Source organism: Ornithorhynchus anatinus, chromosome X1, assembly GCF_004115215.2.
Source record: "Ornithorhynchus anatinus isolate Pmale09 chromosome X1, mOrnAna1.pri.v4, whole genome shotgun sequence".
In the NCBI taxonomy this organism is placed as follows: Eukaryota; Metazoa; Chordata; class Mammalia; order Monotremata; family Ornithorhynchidae; genus Ornithorhynchus; species Ornithorhynchus anatinus.
This window is the reverse complement of record NC_041749.1, coordinates 41,869,553-41,896,616: the sequence shown is the minus strand read 5'-3', so window position 1 is coordinate 41,896,616 and position 27,064 is coordinate 41,869,553. Positions and strand designations below refer to the sequence as shown.

Sequence of the window (27,064 nt, the reverse complement as noted above, 5' to 3'; positions counted from 1 at the left end):
CCTACCTACCGGGATCATTTCCATCTTGTCTGGATTGAGCCTAAGCCAGCTAGCTTTCATCCAGGCCCAAACCTCTGCCAGGCACTGGGAAAGGCGGAAAGCCAATCGTCAAAATTTAATATGAAGCATGACACGATTTATACAGTCTCTCTACCTCTGCCCTTTCCAAAACAACTCCGGTGTTAGACCTGATACCAGACACTAACGATCTGTCCTTGAAACCAGATGATCAGGTGGGCAGACATTTAATACCAGGCATTCATGCGTTTGATTAAGTTGGATTAATATCCCAACGGGCCATTACCAGAGCGTGCTATGCCGCTGTCTCGATCCTCACTCTGCTCTCTCCCAGGCATGTCCATGGGGTTGCTGTGAACTGAAAAAGACGGCAGGTCTATCAACAATGGAATACATTACTGGCCGGATTTGTGGAACTTACGCCTTTAATTAGCAAAACTAAGACATGCTCATCTCATTCCATTCATCTAGCTTTTTTTTCCACAGCACAGCGCAAGCCCACGCCAACAGCTGTTGCCCAGCTGAACAAGCCTCAAGATTTGTGTGAAAAAACGATATTTTTCTGAGGGGTGATCTTGAAGACCACCACTTATTTAACATCAGTAGAGATAACGCTTAAATTTGTAACCATTGGAGAGTAGCTGAGGGGGGTAAATTTATCAAGACTCTCCTAAAGTTTTAGCCAGGCAACAGTGGCACAAAGGCAGCACTTGGACTTTAAGTGCATGAAAGCAGATTCTCTTCCTGCAAATATCACTGATTTCTAGGAAGTGAAAACATACATGCATATTTTAGAAAAAACATTTCAGTGGTGCTTGTTCAACTAAGCCTCAGCCATCAGAACTGCATTCCGTACAGAAAGAGTGGATCAGCAATTTTGCAAGAATATTCAACAGATTTGTGCTTTGCAATCTGAACTAGGTAACAAGGGTACTCAGCTGTAGAAAGAAGAATTCTCCATATGGAATAAAACTCGGCTCTTTCAAAATGTCTAATTTAAACAAATGGAATGTGACAAGTTGAATTCAACCCTCCCAAATTTCAAACAAACTCGGGAAGATTCTTTCTCAACTGAAATGACATGCAAAAAAGCTTTCCCAAATCCTAAGATCTCTAAGAAAAGAGATCATTCCTTGGAAAGAATAGGAACTCACTTCCACTGAGTCTGGGAACCAAACTGTTGCAAGCCACCTGCTCCTTTAATCTTTCCAGATGGACCTCTTATTTCCACAGCTGGCCCATAAACTCAAGTAGGTTGATCACACCAACTAATCTACCCATCGAGCACATTGCAAACCTGCAAAGAAAGAGGCACTCCTGTTCAGGCGGAGCGGACCTTGCTCAGAGAATGCCCGCCTAGGGCTGCAAAGCTGTGAAAGACCTACGTGGCAAAAACGTAAAATACACATGAAAGAATGAAGTTAGTAAAGCAGACCAGCGACTGGTATAAAAAAGAGGTAAAGCAACATAAGAATAGACCGACAGATACAGAGAAAAACCATTTTTATACTAGATGAGAACGAAAGTTCAAGCTGCAGTATCCAGGTTAAAATGGGATGGTCCCAGTTTGGCCAGGGTGAATTTGAATTGCCAGAGTTATCGATGTAAGTGGCTTGTTCCCAAATAATAACAAAGAGAAACTTGGAATCAGAGAGTTAAAGGTGGATGAAAATTTTCCATCGTGAGTTGTTGAGAGATGTTCTTTTTTTCAGATTCAAAGCTATAAAAGGTGGATCTAAGATTAAAATGAGCCTACACATTTTTTCTTGGTAGGTTAGGCGGGGGTTTTCTGGCATATTCCCCCTTTCAAAAAAGGAAAAAAGACCCCACTATCGCCAAAGAAAACAGAATAAAGTGCATAACAAATGGCGATGGGCAGAAATAGCATATCGCTGACAAACGGAAACGGTAAAACAGAGTAAAAAAATTACTTATTGTCCCCAGGTAAGTTATATGAGGTCACGAGAAAGGTGGGGATGTAGATGCTGGGAATAAGGTTGGGGCACCATGGGCTTTAAGAGCACAGCTGCCCATGCTGGGAGCACTGACCCTGGGTAAGGATCAGGAACCTTTGGGTGGGTGGCAGAGCTGCTCTGCACATAGTAAGCGCTCAATAAATATGACTGAATGAAATATGATTGAAAGTGAATTTAGGCCCCCAGGGTAGGTGACTGCCCAGGGCATTATTTCTCCTTTGACATCACCCAATGAAAGGAGCCATGCACCTGCAATTGGAAGACCTGGGGCGATAGCTCTGCGTAGGTTAGGAGTCCAGAGCTCGGCCACGCACCGAGTTGGGTCCAGAGCGAGTTGAATCAAACGAGGCTTAAAACTCACTTCCTGGAAGTGTTGTTGCAGAAGCTGCCCCAGGGTTCCTGGGAACTATCAATCAGTCGTATTTATTGAGCACTTACTGTGTGCAGAGCACTATACTAAGTACTTGGGAGAGTACAATATGACAGAGTTGGTAGACGTGTTTCCAATTAGAGATCTAACAGCTCAGGGGACAACCATCACCTTCTTGGTAGTAGGTCAACTTGAGTGTCATGGTTCTCCCCAGAGCCAGTTCCTCCTAATGGGCTTGGTTTTGGGCGGCCCTGAGCCAGGAGCCAGGACTGAATTTTCAGGGCTAGCAGACGACTCCTTGGGACTCCATGAAATAATCTTTCTGGTTGGATGAGGCTCATGACGTCCCATTTGCCCATTTCTCACTGAACGTCCCTAGTCAATCAATCAGTAATATTTACTGAGCACCTACCATGTACAGGGCACTGTACTAAGAACTTGGGAAAGAACAATTAGAGGTAGAAAATGACTCGTGCCCTCAAAGAGGTTAAAATCAACACATTACAATGTCAGATGCTATGCTTAGGAATTTATAAGCTTAACAACGATGGTATTTATTGAGCGCTTACTGTGTGCAAAGCACTGTACTAAGCGCTTGGGGGAGTACCAATAGTACATTTTCCTCTTAGCCAACCTACAAACAGACTTTCCCACTGAATGTTTTCTGGGAAATGCTTTTGAATCCCCTACTCAAAGAAGGGGAATCAAAGATAAGGAAACAACCTACAACACCTGACCTAGCAAGCAGTAGCAGTTCTGCTTTTCTTTCTAATTTGTTTTAATTTATGTATTTTAATTTCTATTGAAACATAGTTTCTTCCCTTTCCAAATGAAAAATACAAACATTTTCCTGCTAAAAACCAGGAGCTTACCCATGGTTACCATAGAAACTATTATTAAACTGGGCTCTTCTGCAATACTCTTTTTCTGGAGTTATTAGCAGAATGCACCAGTGATTTCAACCTACAAAGATTATACACTGCAGGGAAGGAAACACGAGGCTCCTTTTCAACACTGGAAAAACACTGTTGACTTGAGTGTTAAGATGGTGCAAAAAGATTCTCCTTGGAGGATGAAAAACAAGTTATTAAATGTGAAGTTCAAAGTGAGTTCAAGTTTTTTTTTTTTGAAGAGTGCGACATTTTCAGGAAAAACATTCAGTCGTGCCTAAACTCCATTTTACCCTGATAAATGTCAAAGTCCAAGTTTTAAATTTGGCCCAGTACTAAAGAAATTGTTTAACTCAGAAGATAAGTCATTGTACTCTCTCAAGCATGTAGTATAGTGCTCTGCACATAGTAAGGGCACAATAAATAGTACTGAATGAATTAATAAATTCGATTGACTGACTGAAGCCCAGAGGTCTAGCCAAATGACAGAGAGAAATGCCAGAGAGCACTCTTGCCCCTCTAGCTGGCTCCCTCCCCAATCCTTCTGTTACTGAATGCTCACTGACCAGAAACTGGTCAGAAACTCCTGACAACGTGCAGGAGTTTCTGACATTCAACAAACTTTCTGAGAACAGAAATCCTTATTACACTAATGAAGCACACACTCAAAAAAAAAAATGTTTTCATTCCTTTAGGATTCCATATTTTCCTTAGAGAGAATGAAAGAGTTATTTGATATCTTCTTTATAATCTCCGGAACAAGGCAGATCCCAAGCAAGGGGAACTGTAGAAAGCAACTATCTGATGAATATTTTCAGGGTTCAGTAACCAAAAGCCTGGCATCACTCATAAAAACGCTGAACTAAATAGGTTACAAGAACAACAAAAGACAGACCGGTGAAAATAGCTGAACAATCTGACTAGCATTGAAATCTCACGGAAATTAGATTTCAAATTCCAATCCCACCATTAATACTGGGATTTATTTTGAAGTGTGAAGAACTGTACAGCTCCTATGAGTGTATATTCAATTTTTATCAGCTCACTCATCCTTCCAAACTACCTTTACCCATACAACTGCCACCTTTGGAACTGATGTACCACGATTTGCCATTTTAAAATAAGCCTCCTTTGGGATTTTTCAAAATGTCTTTTCACTCAATGTACTCCTCAGTACAGTTGTGGCCAAATTCCCATTTTCATTTTTCAGTTTCCATTTCTGACAGGACTTGGGCTAAGTCTGAGGGGCTCTCTTTTCACTTATTTCATCAGCTCTGGAATCATGTGCATCATGTACAACAGAAAGTCTGTTTCCATTTTTCCTTAATCATCTTCTGCTCCAATTTTTCTTTCTGAAGAAATCCTTAAGAAATGGCTTTTCATTGTTAATTATATTGTTAGAGTGTTCGTTTCTGGAATCTTGTGAGTTGGCCAACACTCAATGAGCGAGAAGTCGAGCAAAAGAGAAAAACATTTTTACCTATATTTCCAAATAGCCCATTGATGAGAGTATTATGGTCTGCTTTTAATGTATTATTGTCCTGATTAATGAACTCGAGACTGTCTTGTAACCTAAGGGAAGAAAATAAATTCAATCAATGATGATAATGCTTATTGAACACTCACCGGGTGCAATGTCCCTTACTAAGCACTTGGGAATATAAAACAAAAGCATAAACACAAATTTCCTTCCCCGGGGGAATGAAAATAAATAAGTGAAGTTATAAATAAACATATATACACAAGTGCTACGGATGGTACTAAATAAATACATAAGTGCCAGATGTGGCTGTTGGGTTGTTACATTCCATCGTGTCGGGAATTAGTTGAGAATCATTTGTTATATTTCACTCTCCCAGCAATTTCAAAATCCGTAAGGAATACATCATCACTCAATTTGGAAAATGCAACTGGGGAAAAAATCATTTTCATTCTGAAATATATTACTCAAAAGTATCCCAAGCAAGAATAATGAGGAAGACAGCATTCAACTTTAAAATGCTATCCAAGGCGGAGGATGTTAGAGCTGCCATCAGGAAATCAAAAGTCTTGAAATCAATGACCAGCTCTTACCTGAATTATCTTTACAATGTTATTTTTAATTTCCTTTATATTTAAGCATAAAACATCCTTTCTATACCCAAAAAAATCTAGGGAGGTATATGATGGGAAGAAGATGGAAAAACTCAATATCAGAGCTGAAAATGGAATTCACAAATTTCCCATCTCTGGTTCTAGCTTAGATTCTCTCAAACATCCACTGGTTTTTATAAGACAACCATCTAGCAGAACCTCAGTACCAAGGAGGAAAAGGAACAAGTATCTGAAACTGGGAAAAGGACAACTAAATGGGATTTTTCTTAAAATTTATGGCTATTCTGAAACTAACTACAACTCTGTCTTAATTATCTGCATCATTGAGTCTCATTTAATACGCAGGTACTTACGTGTTTAGGCTTCCATAGATACTGCTTCCAGTTCTTGCAGTAAAAACTTTGCTAAGCATAAGCTGGGGTGGGGAACTGTATGAAAAACATAAGATAAAGTTATGAGTACTAGAATTCTCCTCTCCAAGGCTCTCTATAATCTATATTTTAGCAATCCATGCCAGAGAGTTTAAAAAATCAAATTATTCTATCACTCAAATATCATCAAGCACATACAATATCAAAATGAATACTTTGGTGTTATTTATCAATGCAAACTGAACATTTTCACCTAATAAATCATTTTTTTCATCCTCAACAAAACAAAACAGTGAGTAGGGCTTCACCTAAAATCAGAAACAACCTCACCGGATTTGATGAATCTTTAGAGTAGATCCCTTGTAGCTCATTGCCACAGAGCCAAACATCATTTCTCCAAGCATGTTAGCATCAGAAGAACACCGAGAACCCTAAGAAAATAATTCATCTGTTAATTAAATGGACATTTTCCCAGGTCTAAGCCGGGAAAGTAAGACTCTCTGAACCTAGAGTTACTTTTATTAGCAGAGGGGAGAAGAAACTATTAGCAGAGATGTGATTTTGGTTCTGTAAATTGACTGTAAATTCCTGTGGGCAGGGATAACTTCTATCAACTCTGTTTGTGATGTACTCTCCCAAGTAAGCATTCAATAAATACCACAGATTGATTGATTGATCTAAATATTTTCTTTACCTAAGCAATCTTTTAATCTGGATAATCCAGAGTTGATCAGGTTTCATCATTGGACCATCACCCAAATTTTTCTGGGTCCCAACATGCCTAAATCTCTGCCAGATGCTAAGCTCCCTGTAAGGAATTATAGAGTGGGTCCATTTTACATATGAGGAAACCTGAATTAAGTCTCCCCAAGTGATTTATAAACAATAAATCAGTTGTAGAGCAGAAAAATAATTTAGGTCTCCTGACTACCATTTTGGATCTCTGTTTCCTAGAGAGACACACAATAAAGCCTTATTGAAGGCACAACTCCTCCAAGAGGCACACATCTCCTCCAAGAGGCCTTCCCCAACTAGGTACTCATTTTTTCTTCTCCCCCTCCCTTCTGCATTGCCCTTGGACTTGGACTTGCCCCCTTTATTCACCCCTCCCTAAGCCCCACCGCATTTATGCACATATCCATCATCTGTCTCCCCCTCTAGACTGTAAGCTCATTCCAGAATCTATCAACTCTGTTATACTGTACTCTCCAGAGCGCTTAGGACAGCAGTCTGCACACAGTTAAGTGCTCAATAAAGACAATTGATTGACTGAACTGGACAACCAGGTAACCCCCCATCCATAAGGCATAAGGAAGGTACCCAAACAACATTTTTCCTGGAAGTGACCACAGAGCAGCAGCAGTACCAAGTTTTGAGTATTTTTTTTTTAAATGGTGTTTGTTACACACTTACTACTGTGCCAGGCACTGAACTAAATGCTGGGGTAAATACAATCTAATCAGGTTGGACACAGTCCCTGTTCCACATGAGGCTCATACTCTTTATCCCCATTTTACATATGAGATAACTGAGGCCCAGAAAAGTCAAGAGAATAGTGAAAGGTCACACACACAAGGCAAGTGGCGGAGCCAAGTTTAGAACCCAGGTCCTTCTGATTCCCAGACCCGTGCTCTATCCACTATGCCACGCTGCTTCTCCTTTCTCCTGAGAAGGTACTGCAAGCAAGTCCATCAATCAAACAATTGTATTTACTGACTGCTTATTGAGTGCAGAGCACTGAACTAAGCACTTGGAAGAGTACAATACAAAAGAGTTGGTAGATACATTCATTTCCTGCCCTTCAAGGAGCTTACAGTCTATCTACTAACCTCAAATTCTATCCTCTCACTTCTAGTTTAAATGGACACAGAGCTTTGAAATATCTGTATCCCACTCCTAAAAAGGTTTTTTGCCAGGGAATGAGTTGACTCCAACTCAACTGATCTATATAATTCCCTGGCCAGTGTTTATAATCCTACTGTTGGATTACGAAAATGGCCATATGCCCTGGAAACACATTTGCAACTTCATCCAGGAATATCAACCAGCGGCCTACCTGATCTGTCCAGATCAGTGAAGCGGAAAAACACGGGCTGATCTATTCTCAAGGATCAAAATCCAATCTCAAAGCTCGGGGGTTTTTACATCACAAACCAATTAACTGGCCATGAACGTCTGATTGTTAAAAGGGCAGGGTTAATGAATTATTATGAACATTTTGCAGTGTATGACACTGCAGAGATAGAAAAGCAGCACTGCAGCCTAGTGGAATAAGCATAAGGCTGGGAACCTGGCAACTTGAGTTCTAATTATGGCATCATCACTTGCCTGCTGTGTTATCTTGGGCAATTTACTCAACTTCTCTGTGCCTCAGTTTTCTCATCAGTAAAAACTATGATAAGATACTGGATCTCCCTTGCTTCTAGACTGGGAGCCCCAGGTGGAAGAGGGACCAGGTCCGATCTTATACTGTATCGCCAGAGCGCTTAGCCCAGTGCTTGGTACACAAGAAGTTCGTAACACAACTGTCATTATCATTACTATTGAAAAAGACAGTATGAATTTCTCATTATCAGTGATTAATTACTGAGTCTTTACCTGGGGACTCAGTAATATTTGCTGAACACTCACTCTGTGCAGCGCACTGCTCTAAGCGTTTGGGAGGGTACAACTAGTGCATATGATCCCTCCCTCCAGGAGTGTACGAGATAGTGGGGGACTAATCTGTAGCTCTGACTGGTGATTGTGGCAAGTAAATTACTTCAGCTTATATGTTCTCAAAATCCAATATGTGACAAGTCAGCAAATGTAGAAAGCAATTATTCCGGGGCAAAAAGGAATACTAAATGCTATCAAAATAATATATTTACTACTTGGGCCATCTTAAATCCAACCTAAACCCAGTGATCAATCAGTCATATTTATTAAGTGCTTACTGTGTGCAGAGCATCTTACTAAGGTCTTGGGAAAGTACAATTCAACAGATTTGGTAGATGTATCCCCTGCCCACAGGGAGCGTATTTACGTTCCAAAAAACTGTTGGGCTTTACTTGGGTGGAATCAGTGTTTAATGATAACCTATTTTCCTTTCTACCCAGTTGAAAGTCATGGATTTAAAGAGGTCTATTGTTTACATAGAAATTTACTCATAGGAGTTGTTTCTTAGTATATCTCTGACTGGATACCCCAGATGAAACATGGAAACTCTTCTTTATATTCTTTTACATGAAATCACAACTTTCATATACACTGGATTCTCTACAAATTCACTGTGCAGCCTCAATATGTTTCATAACGCTTAAGAGGAAGCCTTCAATTGTGGAGAAGATCAAAATTTAATAAGGACACAATCTCCTCTTCCCATCCACAAAATCTGCACATAAGGCTTGGGTTAGGCTGAATAGAAGAAATAAGAGTAGAAATTGGGGGGTAAAATATAAGGAAATCCTTAAAACTCCTTTTGGTTATCAATGAATAGTAGCAACTAGATATCCATATGTGTGTCTTGGGGGTGTCTCCACTTTTCTTAGCATTAATCATCTCTGGAACCTGAAGACCTTCCTCATACTTCATATTCTTAAGGCACAATTTTAAAAAGAAAGAGTCCAGATGTGCTGCCAATCAAATTGGATTCAATTTTCCACTACTTCTCATTTAACCGCTTGAACCTGAGCATTCTGGCAATTCATTCTCATCTAGCCTCTTAGAAAAATAGGTTTAAAGACCAACTTCCACCAAAACACAATTACTTCATTACAAAGAAAATAAAATCTCAAGATTCTATTTTGGAGTGACTAAATATAACACACTTGTGATCCATGAAGGCAGAGATGACAGAAATATATTCACATCAGATGACATTGGCTCCTCTCAAAGCCAAACATTCTGCTCTTATGTAAAACCTAAATCCAGTTCACAAAGAAGTCCTGATTTGTTATAAAGGAAAGAGGTTTCTTTCCAGGAACTTTCCCAAAAGTTAAAAGATAGATGTCTTTAAAACCGAAGTGCAATTTCATTTTTGGAGATGAAAATGTATTTTCTACTAGTTTCTGCATTTAAAAGTCTGCAAGATGCTATCATAATAATTTTGACAGTAATATTTTCTGTAGTAGTCAGGATAGGATTGCACGTTTATAGTGTTAAGAGGTAACTGACAGGTTTAAATAGTCTGGCAGCACACTGAGTTTGACCAGGGGTAAAAAAAGGAAATTGAAGAGCAGTCTCACTTGGTATTTGGGACACTGTTCTTTTGTATCCGAAGATGATGAGTTAATGGAACTATCCAAAGAAGAAGAGCTGTCGCCTCCGGGTTTCAGCTGACAACATTTCCCAAAGACTCTCACTTGAGCATCACTACAGAGTTTCTGAAATATAAGCATTATTCTTATTAATAAACCGATTCTTTCAAAATGAAATGAGTTTTGACCAACTGTTATCGACATGCAGAAAACAGGCTGTTTTCCTGAACTTATAATTCCATATCTGAAAAAAAAAATACACACTTCACATTTTACAAGTAAAGAAGACTTTAACTAAAGACTTCAAAATGTTTTACAAATCACGTTAACCACATTAATTGTGTGCGCGTGCATAATTGTCCTTCATAGTTAAAGAAGACACCACCGATGGTGACATTCACTTCTGCGTGTGAGGCCGAAAAGGCCAATGTGGGAGCTGTATTCCCGCCTCCGATTCTTAGACCCCTTACCGGAGATGGCAGTTTTTGGTTTTGTTCGGGTCAGAGATGCGGAACAAAAAGCACGCTGGCAGTCCTGAGCTGGAATAGGTCCAGGAGGAAGAGGGCATAGCCCACACAAGGCCACGCAAAATCTCTCTGCAGACCAAAGTGTAGCACACACTGTCTTCTGGGGCCTCGGTGGTGAGGGTCTTCAGAGTAGCTACTCCAAAATCTGGGCCATAATATTAATGGTTGTGGTATTTGTTAAGTGCTTACTATGTGTCAGGCAGCGTACTAAAAGCTGGGGTAAATACAAGCAAATCGGGTTGGACGCAGTTCCTGTCCCGCCTGGGGCTCACAGTCTTAATTCCCATTTTACAGATGAGGGAAATGAGGCATAGGGAAGTGAAGTGACTTGCCCAAGGCCTCACAGCAGACAAGTGGTGGAGCTGGGATTAGAATGCACGATCCAAGACCTGTAAGTGGGGCCACCCCTTGGAAGAGAAGCATCAATGTTTGAGGTACAGCTAGACAGAGATTGTGAAGCCAACTTGAATGGCCTCATTGTCAGTAATGATCATGGCATTTGCTAAGCACTTACTATGGCCCAAGGACCGTACTAAGTGCTAAGGTAGATACAATACATTCAGATCTGATGTGGTCCTTGTCCTACACAGGCCTTACAATCTAAGGGGGAGGGACAACAGGTATTTTATCCCCAGTGAACAGATGAGGTAACTGAGACCCAGCGGAGTTACGTGACTTATCCAGGGTCCCGCAGCAAACAAGTGGTGGGGCTCAGGTTAGAAAGAACCCTGATCCTCTGACTCTCAGGTCTGTGCTCTTTCCACTATGTAACACTGCTTCTCAAAAATCTTTACCAATACTATTTATCGATGCTAGCTATCGACAGTATTTACTGAGTACCTACTCTATGCAGGGCGCTGTACGAGGCACTTGGTCAACATAAAAAAAGTAAAAGACAATCCTAGCTTTCAAAATGCCTACAGTCTGAAGGGGTAGATAGTAAAAATAAATAGCAATGCTCTAGCACCTATATCAGAAGCTGGAGTGGCCTAGCGAAGCAGCATGGGAAGAGCACCAGGCTGAAAGCCAGAACGCCTGGGTTTTTACCCCAATTCCTGCTGGGTGATCTCAGGGAAGTCACTTAAATTCTCTGTGCCTCAGTTCCCTGATCTGTAAAATAAAGAGTTTAATACCTGATTATCTTCCCCCTTAGAATGGGTGCCAAAAGTGAAACGGGATCGTCTTGTTTTACACTGTCGAGTCGTCTCCGACCCACAGCAACTTCATGGACACATTTCTCCCAGAACAGCCCACCTCCATCTGCAGCTGTTCTGGGAGTGTATCCACAGTTTTCTTGGTAAAAATACGGAAGTGGTTTACCATTCCCTTCTTCCGCGACTGTACTGATCTGGTAGTCGAGGATATACTCCAGGGCCTGGCACATGGTAAACATTTGAAAAACATCTTAATTATTATCATTATTATGAAGTGCAGAGAAAATTGTCAAGGATGCCAGCTTTTGGAGGATATGGGTTGCTCAGTACTATACTAGCTTAGGACAGGGCCTTCCATAGACTAAGCACTTAACAAATACCATTAAAAAAATAATAAGACAAATAATTTTGAAACTAAAGGCCAGTTAAAAAGTTGCCAGCATTACAGAGGCATTGCCGATGCCAGCTCCAAGAAAGGAGAAGTCAATTTAGCGTGGAATAGCTAAAAATATTAGAGATCTCTGCTTCTCTATGTTTTTGCATTTGGCCACATGGACATTTCCTACATGTAAATGAAGAAGGAGAAATTCTACACATGTGCATAACAGGAATATCTCATTTGTAGATTCAGATGAATGCTTGGCGAATTAAGGAAAATATGCCGTATCCAAGAACTGTCAACAGAAGGTCAGACTGCCTGAGCTTGATAACTGCTGCTCTGAAAAACCAAAATTATTCAAACTTTCTCTTCCTACACTTTCCCCTCCTCTCACATATAGTCATTTACATTAAGTAAACACGCTGGAAGGTTTGTTTTTTTTATGGTATTTGTTAAGCACTTACTATGTGCCAGGCACTGTACTAACCAATGGAGTAGATACAAGCTAATCAGGTTGGACACAGTCTCTGTCCCACATGGGGCTCACAGCCTCAATCCTCATTTTACAGATGAGGTAAGTGAGGCACAGAGAAGTGAAGTGACTTTCCCGAGGTCATGCTGCAGACAAGGGTCGGAGCCGGAATTAGAACCCAGGTCCCTCTGACTCCCAGGCCTGTGCTCTATCCACTAGGTCATGCTGTTTCTCAAGTTTTCATATTTGCCACCTTGGGAGGGAGCTTTTCTGCTCCTATGTCTAGGTTTTCGAGTTGAATTCAGAAAGAGGTGCCCAGCTGTGAGCACATGTGCCAGCAGCTGCCAATGACTCACTTAGGCGGCATCTGTTCCCAGGTCCCGGTTTGTTAGCGGCACACAGACGCCACTCTAGCCTCCTGGACCTGGAAGCCAGGGGAGATGGCGCTAGGACACGATGCCAGTTTGCTTAGGGCTGGGTATGAGTTGCTGGTTTTGGACATACACCCATACAGCTCGGGCCGCCAATAAAAGTTGCTCCCGCATGCTCTCGGACCCCTTTGGTGCTGCTGAGAAAAGCACGTGGTGGTAGCCACCCTCCTTCCCATCGCTGAGGGTCCCTACTCCAGGGGCTTGGCATAGGGACAAGAGCCATGGGCTTGCGAGTCAGAGGTCCTGGGTTCTAATTCCAGCTCTGCCACTTGTCTGCTGTGTGACCTTGGGGAAGTCACTTCATTCTCTGTACCTCAGTTACCTCATCTGTAAAATGGTGTTTGAGACTGTGAGTTCTATATGGGACAGGGACTGTGTCCAACCTGATTACCTTGTATCTACCCCAGTGCTTAGAAGAGTGATTGACACACAGTAAGTGCTTAACAAATACCATCATTAGTATCATGTTCTTCGACTCCCCTCTGGTCTCTGAGACTTTGAGCCTATTTTGTCTGCTTCCTTGGGTTAATCAATCAATTGCATCGATTGAGCCATTACTGTGTGCAGAGAACTGCAGTAAACACTGGGGAGAGTTGATGGACACGTTCCCTGCCCACAATCATTGGGTTTTAATACTTCATCCCTCCTGAGGTGTCTGCCTTCCATCTCTTATTCCCATTTCAAACTCTTAGACTGTCAGCCCTACAAAGGCAGGGACCGTATCTAGTTTTCACTTGTGTATTGTTCCCCAGCACTTAGTGCAATGCTTTGCAGACAAGTAAGCGCCTAATAAATATCCCCACTACTCATGGGGAGCAGGAGGCCTGGGGCCAGAGATGGAAGCCAGGCGGGGAGCTTCAGGAAAGAGGCCGTCTGAGCTGGACTCCCCAGGAATGGGAATTGGTTCTGCTGGGGGTTGCGAGGCGCAGTGGGATCCCCCGAGGACACCTGGATCCTCTTCTCTCACTCCCTTCTGAGTTGCCCTGACTTGCTCCCTTTATTCATCCTCCCCCCCAGATCCACAGCACTTATGAACATATCCCTAATTTATTTATTTATATTAATGTCTGTCTCCCCCTCTAGACTGTGAGCTCACTGTGGTTAGGGAATGTGTCTGTTTACTGTTATAGTGTACTCTCCCAAGAGCTTAGTACAGCACTCTGCACATAGTAAGCACTCAATAAATACAACTGACTGACTAGAATAAAATTATGTATTTATTCCTATTGATGTCTGTCTCTCTCTCTAGACCGTAAGCTTGTTATGGGCAGTGAATATGCCTGCTAATTTTGTTGTATTATACCTTTCTAAGTGCTCAGTATAGTGCTCCTTCAAATAGGAAGCACTCAATAAATGCCATTCATTGGTTGATAGAAATGGGCTATCATTTCTAGCCCTCTCCCCAACCTCCAGTACCAGCGGAAACTGTCTTTGGTAATGCAGGTGGGACTCGCTTTTGAACCAGGAATCATCCCAGTCTGACTGGTGTGGAAAATATCACTGGTAGCTTTGGTGGGTCTGTTTGCTTCTAACCTTCTCCCAGAATGAAGGCTTGACTGAAAGAGGTACTCGGGGGGGTCTCCTCTTAAGTGCTTAACAAATACCATTAAAAAACAAACAAAAAAAGTTTACCAAATCAGTCCAATCATATTAACTGAGTACTTACTATGTGCAGAGCACTGTACTGAGCACTTGGGAGAGTACAATATATCAGATACTATCAGCAGCATGGAGTAATGGATAGAGCACAGGCCTAGGAGTTAGGAGGTCAGAGGTTCCTCCACTTGCCTGCTGTGTGACCTTGGGCATGTCACTTCACTTCTCTGTGCCTCAGTTACCTCATCTGGAAAGACTGTGAGCCCCATGTGGGACAGGGACTGTGTCCAAGCTGATTTGCTTGTATTCCTCCCCAGCATTTAGTACCGTGCCTGGCACATAGTAAGCACTTAACAAATATCATAATAATAATAATTATTATTATAATCCCTGCCCACAACAAATTTACAGTCTAGAGGGGGAAGACAGATCTGTCTAGAGACAGATCTTAATATAAATAAATTACAGATATGTACATAAGTACTGTGGGGCTGGGAGGGGAAATGAATAAAGGGAGCAAGTCAGGGCAACACAGAAGGGAGTGGGAGGAGAGGAAAGGAAAGCTTAGTCAGGAGATGTGCCTTCAATAAAGCTTTGAAGCTGGGGAGAACAATTGTCTGTCGGATATGAAGAGGGAGGAGGTTGTATGGTGTCAGCTTCACTCTGGCACCTGAATTACCTGGGAACTCTTCTATGGCATATGATACATTATGGGATCATTTTTCCCCAAACTGAAATAAATACATAGCAATATCTATATAATAATTATTATGGTATTTGTTAAGTGCTTACTATATGCCAAGCACTGTTCTAAGCGCTGGGGTAGATACAAGGTAATCAGGTTGTCCCACATCGGGTTCACAGTCTTAATCCCCATTTTACAGATGAGGTAACTGAAGCATAGAGAAGTTAAGTGGCTTGTCTAACCAAGGTCACACAGCAGACAAGTGGTAGAACCGGGATTTGAAACCTTGTCCTCTGAATCCCAAGCCCATGCTCTTTCCACTAAGTCAAGCTGCTTCTATCTATAAAAACATATAGATATTGAACTGCATCATTGTTTCACATAAAGGTAAAAAGAAAAATTAACTCTCTTTCACAGTGGGAAATACTTGCATAGGGGAGGGCGTTTCTTCTATTTTCTCTGACTTGGCCCCGAACACATTTCAAAAAGGCAAGGCCCAAAATGAAAAATGGCATGTTTCTTTCTCAGCTTGACTACAACATTCAACAGCCAAGTGGTAAACAGCTGACTTCCAAGTTTAGTTTTCCTCCAGGAGCATATTTGTAGACCAACCTTTGCCCTTTTTCTTCCGCCCACTGAACTCAACGAAAGGCTGATTCTTTTGTGTAATGCTATAAACATTTTTGGTTTCAATTTACAGCATTTTCCAACTTGTAGATAGAGAGTTCAATTTCTTAACAGACACAAACATTCATTCATTCAATCACTCATATTTACTGAATGCTTTCTGTGTGCAGAGCACTATACTAAGCCCTTGGCAAGTACAATTCAGCAACAAAGTGACACAATCAGTGCCTACAGCGGGCTCACAGTCTAGAAGACATCAGGAAATCTTGAAAAACAAAACTTTAGACCACCAGGACATGACATCCAAATGACATCTAAAGAGACGCTCACACTCCAGATTTATGAGTGGAACTCATGAAGTAGTAGTAATAGTATTTATTAAGAGCTTAATGTTTTCAGAGCACTGTACTAAACACTGAGACAGAATAGAAGACGACACAGGTGGAGATTAGACTCAGTCCCTGTCTTTCAGAGAGCTCACAATCAACTAACCTCTGCCTGAAACTCAAATGTAAAATTTAATCTCTGATTTAGGTGCTCATCTTTGAAAATTTAGCTCCAATTGTCTTGTGTCATGTGAGAATGTTGAATTTTTGCAATACATGGATTTGCTAATGGGACATACCATTTTATCCCACCACACAATGGCTAAAACATGTGAAAAATCATATGACTTTAGACAAAACTCGTGAACTAGCATTGCATTTTATCTCTGACACAAAAACAATGTCTTGGGATAAGCAGAGCATCATGTGATGAAACCACACTGAATCCACTTGGCTCCAGCAGTTTTCAGTGAAACCACATTTCAACTTGTTTCATATCAAATACTGCAAGTTCCTTATTAAGGCCTGGTAGCCTCGAGATTGTAAATATACTATTTATACTGTATAAAAGAAAGGAGGATGGATTATGTATGTGTAACATACACACTCTACATTGCTCTACACAAGCATGCTACATTGTTCTCAAGACAGACCAGGTAAAAGGTGTGCAGTTATGACACTATCTTTTCTTTTAATTTAATAATGTGGTTTTTCATCATTGGCTAAAAACAAGAAATTCTGTAATAATGCGGCCATATTTGACATACTGCAGTCAAATGTAGGATGCAACAGTCATTCAAGTACATCTACAAAAGCAGTTTTTTTTAGTAAAAATTGAAATTTGAATATTCCTTTAGAAAGCAGCAAACATCACGATTTCAGTTCATTATACATTTTGAAAGCAGCCTCTCTATACCAGAAGATCAAAATGTTGTTTAAAATATCCCAGAGAGAAATCGGAACACCATCCAGGGGCATGCGTAAATTCGGGAAGCCCTTAAGAAAGGTTTCAGAGAGTGTGAAGTATTACTTCTTATAACCAAATCACGAACGTCACTTGGCCTGTTTTTCCAAAATGCTCAAGTGGCTTCTGTTTAAACTGGATAAATTTATAAGGAACAATGCTAGCTACTTTGCTTTCATTGCTTTCAATTTACTTAGGGTGAGAGCAGAACTGCCTTCTTGTTCTCATTTACTACCATTTCCTATAAAGCCTTCAAAGCATTTAACCTTCACTAATCTTAACATCTGACCATCCACTCAAGAGAGTCATTTTATCGCTACTCGGATTGACCAAATATTATCCGAAAACTAGGTAGACTTAGCTCTCCCTTAAAATTTACAAATATCAACTTTCCCTATATAAGGAGATGGGAAACATTTTGCACAATTCTTTTAGGTAATTATTTGGATTGATTCAGATGTCAATTTATGACCTGTTCTGGGTAAATTCTAATTCAGAGGTTGAGGATAAGTGAAACAGAAGGGTAGGATAGAGAGTTCAGAAATCATTCCCTTGAAAAATGCTAAACAAAATCCAACACTTCCATTGAGTGATTTTACAGATTGTTCAGATGCAATCTCTAACCTCTTCCCAAGTCAAGTCAAAATATGAAATTGATAAACACAACACACAGTTGGGAGTACGGGAATTTAACTTCAATCTTAGGCAAACTGTTGACATTTGGAATAAGTCTGTATTGTGCACAAGCTTGGCATATTTTGTAAAAATATTAGTAAAAATAATCTCGATTTGTTCAAACCGCAATTTTTTCTCCAATATTCTGGTGAGACAAAAGTAACTGTTATTGTAAAAGCCTGTGAGAAACTACTGTAGGTTCAGAAGACCAGATGAATTGCTTGCTATTGATAGGAAACTTAATAAATGCATCAGTATGTCCTAGCACGGCATTCAACAACGGAGCATGAGGTTTTACATCGAGGTGATTCCAGGTCTTTCGTTACAAACTTTGGACCAGTAACTTATTTTAGCATCAAAAAAAAAATTACAATACATTTATAGAACAAAAGAGAACGGTTGACTTTACCATACAAAACTACTGCTCTGGGCCTCAGTTCCTTCATCTGTAAAATGGGTATTAAGAGTGTGAGCCCCATGTGGAACAGGGACTGTGCCCAACCTGATTAACCTGTATCTGTCCCAGTGCTTGGGACATAGTAAATGCTTAACAAGTTCCATAATTATTTTGATTATTATCATCATGAATATGTTCAATGTTGCTCAGACCCATAAGTATGGATTCCTCCAGGCTCCCAACCTTCTGATAGAAGTTACTCTTCTACCTACATATTAGACTTATAAATTTCGTATTTAACCAAAGCTTGGCATTTCCCTGGAAAAAGACAAATCTATTATTCAATAAACTCCGATGCTTTTGTGCACCCCCAATAAAAGCCCTCAAAATTCTAGCAGACTTCGTTGTATCCTGCCACAATGTGTAAAAGCATCAAATTTCAACTACAACTTTTTTTTGTAGCTTAACGTGTCATCAGCAGCCATCCTAGTAAAAATAATGGAAAGGCAGAAAAATAGTCCTAAACACAATAAGTTTTATAAAAAGGGCATCCAAAACACAATCAGTTTTATAAAAAGGGCATCCAACAATAACATATCACTTTAAGTTTCTGTGCATCTGTAGGGAGGTGCAAATCAAAAGCAAACTAAAAAACTGGCCGAGCCTTTGACTTTTTGTGGGTGGTAAATAGCTATTCTCTTTCACAGTGAGTGTACTCAGCCCACACAAACTTCTTCCTGCAAAAGGGCAAATGAGCCGAGGAATTTGCTTAGAGCATTTTTCTCCCAGGTTACAAGTTGATGTCTGAAAAATACTTCTTTTCCATACCGAGAACCATGAGCGGTGACTAAACAGGCTTACAAAGAAGTCAGAGTTTTGATTTAACTGTACAATTCCGCAAAAACTTAACAGTCAAACTAGGATACATTTTTGAAAAGCTTCACCAGGACTCATTAAAAGGGAAAATAATGAAATTTCGAAAAATCATTGAGACCACAGTTCCAAACGTCTAAAACGAAAAGAATTCCTCAAAGATGAGAAATGTGCAGTAAATGTTAACAATCTAGCAAAATAAATTACATTTCGGCACCTGTCAAAAGTGGGACAAATTCAGCATTTGCATCCTCATCTTAGGAACTCACAAATAGACTTCCGCTCAGAAATAAAATGAAAATGATTTGTTGATCACCACCAGGAAAAACCATTTCAGTGGCAGCCTTTTGATAACTTTTTGGTGGAAGGCTGTGACTTTTGAAGTCATGCAGAGAAGGGGGAATTGAGTATGCCGAACAAGATCAGGGAGTAGTAGGATTTCCTGAGCACCAGTTGGTGCGGTGAATGTTCTAGGGGCTTGGGAAGTGCAGGATAACAAAGCAACGTGTTCACTGAAAGAAAGACATGAAACTATGTAGCGATCAAAAAGTAAATGAATGAAGCAGACATAGATACATGAGTCTTAAGGAAGGTTCAGAAGTTATCAAGTTGGCCCAGGGTAGTGGGACCTTTTGCCTGCCTGTCCAGTCATTAAGGTGGTGACAGGAGCAGCAGCAGGGATTCAGGTCTGATTCTCTCTCATGAGCCAGCTCAGAATTTCCTTAGTACAGTGCTCTGCACACAATAAGTGCTTAATGAATACAATTGAATGAATCAATGAATGAATTTCCAGATGGTGGGCATTTGGGGACCAGAGCACTGGAAATATCGGTTTTCAAAATATTATCTTCATGAACTCCATTTTGAAGTGAAATAAAATGAATTCATCCCCAAAAGCAGTGCATTTCCTCAAGAACTAGTTTCTAAGGGTAACAGGTTAAGAATGATTATTACAGAGATTTAGAAAAACAAAAAAAACCAACCTCAAATTAAAACCAGGATAATGCAACACTTTTTTGGTTCCTGTAGCATTACAGACACAAAATATCATGCTCCTGATCTCAGTTACCATCTTTAACGTTACAATCATAACAATATGAAATGTAAATTAACAATGCTCACCGACACAGACATGTCCTCAGTTTTTCTTTTAGCGCTGGAATCAAATAAGACATTTCGCCCTCGTCTTTCACAGTCTTGGTACACTATCAGTCGGATCTGACTTGGATCGAACTCCGGTAAAGGCCAGCTTCAGTAAAAAAAAAAAAAAAAAACAATGAAAAAGTCTTTAATTCAAGAAGTACTCGATATAAATGTCTTGTTTCCCCCACATATTCTTAAAGATGAAATCTCAAATATATGACACAAAGATATTGTTAGATTGTGAGTCCACGCGGAACAGGGACTAATAATTCCCTTGTACGTAGTCCAGTGCTTAGGACAGATTAAGCACTTAATAAATCCCGTAGCTACTATTACTAAACCCCCTTCCTGTGACAAATTGTACCAGAATACTAGCCAGTTTGTAAAATATATACATTTAGTTCTGCAAATGAAATGAGACCTTTAGGCTTTAAATAGTAAGAAAAAACTGAAATCCCATGGTAGTAGTTTTCATTTTAGGCTAATCTTGAATTTAAGCAACCAATGTATTCATTACTCATAACGCGGCGAGAAACGTGGGACAGAGTTCACTGACTGTATGGCTATTTTAATACCTTTTAAAGCACGATTCTATGGGCCAGTGGCTTTACAGGAGATTGTCTTAGTGTTTATCCTTGATTCTTTACTTCTTTAAGCAGCTGGGACCAAAGGTATGTTAACTTTGAGAGGAATCGCTTAGTACTCTGAAGTGCTTATCGAAAAACCTGAAAGCAACAAGAATCTGTCAAGAATTCTCTATTGTCTCTCCAGCTTCTGAGAAACAGGAGGTTAGAGAGAAATAAAGATGATGTGGGGCTCCAAGATATGGAAGGCAAAGGAATACGGCTTATGCACCCTCCAATGCTACCCAAAACAGGTATTTTGAAAGATTACACAGAATACATATATATATATGCATGTACATACACATACATATAATGATGATGATGATGGTATTTGTTAAGCACTTATGCGCAAAGCACTGTTCTAAGCACTGGGGGGATACAAGATGATCAGGTTTCCCACGTGGGGTTCACAGTCTCCATCCCCATTTTACAGATGAGGTAACTGAGGCACAGAGAAGTGAAGTGACTTGCCCGAAGTCACACATGGATTAGAACCCATGACCTCAGACTCTCAAGCCAATACTCTTTCCACTAAGCCATGCTGCTTTTTAGCAAGATATTTTTACTCTGGAAAAGAATCAAAATTCACAGTATGGATATATTGAGAGGATGTGAAGAAACTGTATCGATTCATGAACCATCTCCACAGGGCGGCTGGGATGGATCCACACAACCAGTCACTTAACTCTCTGTGCCTCAGTTTCCTCATCCATAAAATGGGGGCTAAATACCTGTTCTACCTCCCCCTTAGACTGTGAGCTCCATGTAGGACAAGGGCAGGGTCTGACCTGGTTATCTTCTATCTACCCCAGCACTTGGTTCACTGCTTGGCATATAGTAAGCACTTAAGTACCTCAATTATTATGATTTTTACCTTCCCTGTGCCAATACCTGACTTTGGAGGAACTGGACTTGACAGTCATTGGTAAAAACACAAAGGGATGTGTGCTGTTTACCAACCTCTCCAAGATCTACTGGCCAGTCTCGGTTTCAGCAGTCAAAATAGGGCCAGAAGTCAGAACCGAGACAGGTTACATTCAAATGTTCCCTAAAATTGTGAATGAGGTTACACACCTGTGTCAGAGAGAGATACAACCAATTATGCAGTCTTATTTTAATGTTTCAAATGCCTAGAAATGGGGATATGTGCTGCTAATATTGGACTTCTGGTCTAGTCATCATTACAGCAGCACAGAGTTTACTGCTTTGTCCACTTGGAAGAACTTAAACAATGAATAGCTATCTTGAGCACCTGGGGAAGGAAGTCAACGTCTTAATCAAGGAAGCAGCATGGCTTAGTGAAAGCAGCATGGCTTAGTGGAAAGAGCATGGGCTTGGGAGTCAGAGGACGTGGGTTCTAATCCCAGCTCTGCCATTTGTCTGCTGTGTGACCTTGAGCAAGCCACTTAATGTCTCTGTGCCACAGTTACCTCATCTGCAAAATGGGGATTAAGACTGTAAGCCCTATGTGGGACAACCTGATTACCTTGAATCTACCCCAGTGTTTAGAACAGTGCTTGACACATAGTAAGCTCTTAACAAATACCATAATTATTATTGTTTTTATAGAACACAGACCTAAGATCAGAAGAACCTGGATTCTCACCCCGGCTCCCTCACTTGCCTATGTGACCTTGGGCAAGTCATTTCACTTCCTCTGTGCCTCAGTTACCTCATCTGTAAAATGGGGAAGAAGACTGCGAGCCCCCTGTGGGTCGGGGGCTGTGTTCAACCTGATTAGATTGTACCTATCCCAGAGCTTAGTACAGTACCTGGCACATAGTAAGTGCTTAACAAATGCCACAGAAACAAAGCAACACCAAAAGAATTAACATTTAGCTATAGAACAGAATAGAGAAACTGTGAAAAAGCGAGAACACATAAAAAATATGAGGCACAGGAAAACGAGACAAATCATGAGGAACAAACTGCTGTCCTGCCTCTAGCCTGGTCCCACCTGCCCCTTCCCATCCGACAGACTGCCGCCATTCTACCCTCCTTCAAAGCCCTATTAAAAATCACATCTCCTCCAGGAGGGCTTCCCTGACTAGGCCCTCATGTCACCACTTCATTCACCCTCCCCTCTGCATCGAGGGTGTGTACCCATTAAGCACTTTGATATGAGTATCCCAGCATTTATGTATGCATCCTTACACTCTGTCACTTGCCCTATCTGTTATTTATTTTGGTGTCTGTTTCTTCCACTCGACTGTAAGCTCTGTGAGGGCAGGAATCTTATGTATTTGGATCCCATATATGTACACTAAAAGATCCCAAGCACTTAGTACAGTACTCTGCAAATAGTAATCAGGCAATGAATATGATTTATTGATTGATGGAAAGAAGGTAAATGCCCAAAGGGCCTAGAATTCTTATCAATACGCAAATAGGGCCACTTAACACAAAAATAGCCCAAATCATTTAGAAATTTTCAGAATAATTGCTTTCTTGTGATCTCATTTTTTTTTCAGTTCAACTTTGACTTTAATGGTATTTATTAAGCACTAAGAGTTAAGTGCTGGTACAGATATATGATAATCATATATGACACAAGGGGTTTGCAAACTAAGAGCAAAGGGCATCAGGCATCTTATCCCCATTTTACAAATATGGGAACTGAAAATATAATAAGTTAAGTGACTTAGCCAAGGTCACACAGCAGGCTACTGAACTAGGACTAGAACTCAGATGTCCTGACCCCAAGACTGATGTTCTTTCTACTAGGTCTAAACTCAGATTTGTGGTTTTTAGGTGCCACATTTTTAGATGTGTGGATAACCACACACACACACCCCGAAGCATCATGCAATAGGCATTCAATAAATATTTGTTGGTCATAATGGCAGTGATAGAGGGGTTTGAGAATTGAGATCATGGGTCTTGTTCCCATTACCAGTTCCCAAGAGCTTAAATTGGTTCTCTGCACATGGTAAATCAATCAATGAATGGTATTCATTGAGTAATTACTGTGTGCAGAACACTGTACTAAGCTCAAGGGAGAGTACCATATGGCAGAGTTGGCAGAAACATTTGCTGACTGATCTTCTGGGTGAGATTCTAAACTGTTTTTCCCTTCCTTTCTCAGTTTACCTTTCAGAAAAGCCATCTCTGGAGTCCCTAATTGAACGGATCACCGATCGATTCCATGATGTCCCGTCTCATGACATCTGAACCGAAACCACGCGATGATAATTAAAACGGCCAAGCCTAGAACCAGAGATCTCTAAGGAGTCCACTGGCAGGGAAGCCTTGGAATTGGGGGGGCATAAATTGAGACTTTGAAGCACATTAGGTTCCCTGGAAGTAAAGTCAATTTGGATCATGGAGGTACTCCAACCTACTGAGCACCAAGAGCCAAATGCAGTGGCTCCCAAATGCAGCCTCCTCGGTCCTCTCCACACTCTGGCGTCACCTGAGCAGCAGAATGCTAAAAACATCTGGCTATGGTGCAGCTCAGGGACACATCTACAATTCCTCTACAACCAAAGGTGAAACACAGAGTTGGAATAGACCCTGTTAGGACTCATTAGTCTTGAAATATTAATTAAATCTTATTTATTGAGCACTTACTATGTGCAAAGCACTATACCAAGCACTTGGGAGAGTACACTGAAACAATACACAGACACATTCCCTGTCCACAATGAGCTGACAGATGTTGTAATACTTCATTTCAAGGATAAATAAGTATTGTCAGAACCGAATAGAGCAACAATATTTATTGTTTTGTTACAGAGTTCTATGCTGAACCTAACTATAAAAGCAGAACAAATTCACTTCCCTCTCAGGATCGTACACTCCTAAGAAGGGCATGATCCCATACTACAGACTTTATGAAAATTTAGTAATGGCATGCTCCACTTCTGCTCAGGAGCAAAACACAAAAAGGAAACAGACATAGCTAACCACTCATGCATAGGTACGTTGACTAGAGTGGTGTGGATTAATCAGGGAAGACTTTTGTGTGTATTTGTGGCATTTATTAAGTTCTTACTATACTAAGCACTGGGGTAGACACAGATTAATCAGGTTGGACACAGTCCATGTCCTATGTGGGGTTTGCAGTATTAATCCCCATTTTACAGATGAGGTCACTGAGGCACAAAGAAGTTAAATGACTTGTTCAAGATCACACAGCATCCAGAAGGAGGGTTTTAATAGACCTTTAACTGAGGGAATGAAATGGATGGAGACCGATAAAAAGGAGGAGGGAGAGCATTCCAGGCAGGAGACATTAGATTGCAAACTCTTTATGGGCAAGGGTCTTGCTACAGTTGTGCTCTCCCAAATGTTTCATACAATGTCTAGCCCTCAGTATGTGCTCAACAGATATCTCTGATTGAAGGCCTTTTGCTAAGGCTCAGAGGGAAGAAATGGTTACAGGATGTTAAGAGGTTTTGCAAGAGCAAAGAGGAAAGAATGAACTGTGGTGTAGCAATACATTAATAGTATTTACTGAGTGCTTACTGTGCACATAGCACTGTACTAAGCACTGAGGAGAGGACAAAAAGTTGCCAGAACCAATCACTACCCTCAGAGTTTACAGACTAGCAATACATGAGAGCAGTTAAGTACAAGGAAGCCAGGTGGTGAAGGGACATAATAATAATAACAGCAATAATAATAGCAGCATTTGTTAAGTGCTTATGGGCCATGCACTGTTCTAAGCGCTGGGGCAGCTACAAGATAATCAGGACGCCCCACATGAGGCCCACAGTCTAAGTAGGAGGAAGAACAAGTATTGAATCCCCATTTTTCTGAAGGGGGAACTGAGGCACAGAGAAGTGAAGTGACTTGCCCAAGGTCACACAGCAAGTAAGTGATGATGATGATGATGGCATTTGTTAAGCACTTATGATGTGCAAAGCACTGTTCTAAGCACTGGGGGTAGATACAAAGTAATCAGGTTGTCCCACGTGGGGCTCACAGTCTTAATTCCCATTTTACAGATGAGGTAACTGAGGCACTGAGAAGGTATGTGACTTGCCCAAAGTCACACAGCTGACAAGTGGCGGCGGCAGGATTAGAACCCATGTCCTCTGACTCCCAAGCCCAGGCTCTTTCCACTGAGCCACGCTGCTTCCCAGTAGGCATGAAACTATTATCAGGAGTTTTAATACAATTAAGGGTCGGGGTTACATGATCTAGTCAAAACTTGATGAAGATCATTCAGCTCTGCAGAGTGTATAGGAGACCAAAATGAAATATTCATAGATTTAAATCTTATTTAACAACTAGGAAAAATCAGAAGAGATCATTACTTTGATGCATTTATTCATTTGAATGTATTTAGAGTTTTTTTAAGCAGCACATTTTTTTTTCCAGTCTTTACCAAAACTTTTAGAACCTGTTGTTCACATTGCATTCCTTTCATAACCTTCATCCTGAGTAGGACACAGTAAATGTGCTCTATATATTTGGGATCGTCTGCTTATAAAAAGCTCCAAGAGCAGATTATGCATTCTTGACAGCACGATAATAAGCTGTGACACACTTGATCCCATTAAAAAAATTCTTAGATTTTCCTTACGTAATTTTACCTTGTTCATTTTCAACATACATAAACTAAATATTTTTATACAAAATACTTCATGCAAAAACTCATACATCTGTACTATGTCATACATACATGAACAAGCATACTAATTATTTTCATGACCATTCCAACCAAGGGTCACCACTCATCATTTTTGTACTGTAAAAAAAAATATTCACGTGCTTCATTCAAATGGTCCTTGAAACAAAACAAACCAGGCCAAGTTTGTTGGAAAAAAAAAAAAGAACATTTAAATAGGAAAGCCTCCACTAGGCCTGGGACAGTAAGAGAGCCAGGACCCTCTGCCTGTACGTCATCAGACATTATGTGGGCAAACCATATAGGAAAACCTACTTTGGATAAGCAGTGTGCCATCAGAGGCTAAGGACCCAGAACAAACCACTCTCTCTCCCTCTTGCTGTAGCCCTCACACATAGGAGCAATTCATTATCGAGATGCTCACTGGAGAGCAATGAAATACAAAAAGGGGCATTCTTTCCAGCTGTCGAATGATATGCTAAATGCAAATTTGAAAAAAAAGGGGCCTTCACTCTTCCAAGTTTTAATTTCTAAGAAAACCTACATTTTGTTAGAGGGCAGTTTCTCCAGTGTAACAGTAGGATGCAGCTTCTTAAGATAACCACATAATAATCTGACTGCTCATAAAAATATCCTTAAGCACTCTGATACTCACCC

General features: G+C 40.6%; 1 protein-coding gene across 3 annotated transcripts in view; it reads right to left on the bottom strand.

Moving 5' to 3' along the window:
- The window catches only part of FNIP1 (folliculin interacting protein 1), a 126,540-nt gene that overhangs the window by 41,230 nt on the left and 58,246 nt on the right, over positions 1–27,064 (bottom strand). For 2 of the 3 annotated variants that reach the window (XM_029050282.2, XM_007655363.4), the window contains exons 2-8: positions 20,186–20,312; positions 9,946–10,083; positions 6,050–6,150; positions 5,702–5,776; positions 4,735–4,826; positions 1,316–1,399; positions 305–376 (exon numbers count right to left, since the gene is read on the bottom strand). In XM_029050282.2, coding sequence (XP_028906115.1) covers positions 305–376; positions 1,316–1,399; positions 4,735–4,826; positions 5,702–5,776; positions 6,050–6,150; positions 9,946–10,083; positions 20,186–20,312 — 689 coding nt within the window. The remainder of the gene's footprint in view (positions 1–304; positions 377–1,315; positions 1,400–4,734; positions 4,827–5,701; positions 5,777–6,049; positions 6,151–9,945; positions 10,084–20,185; positions 20,313–27,064) is intronic. The other variant, XM_029050281.2, reaches the window with a different exon arrangement.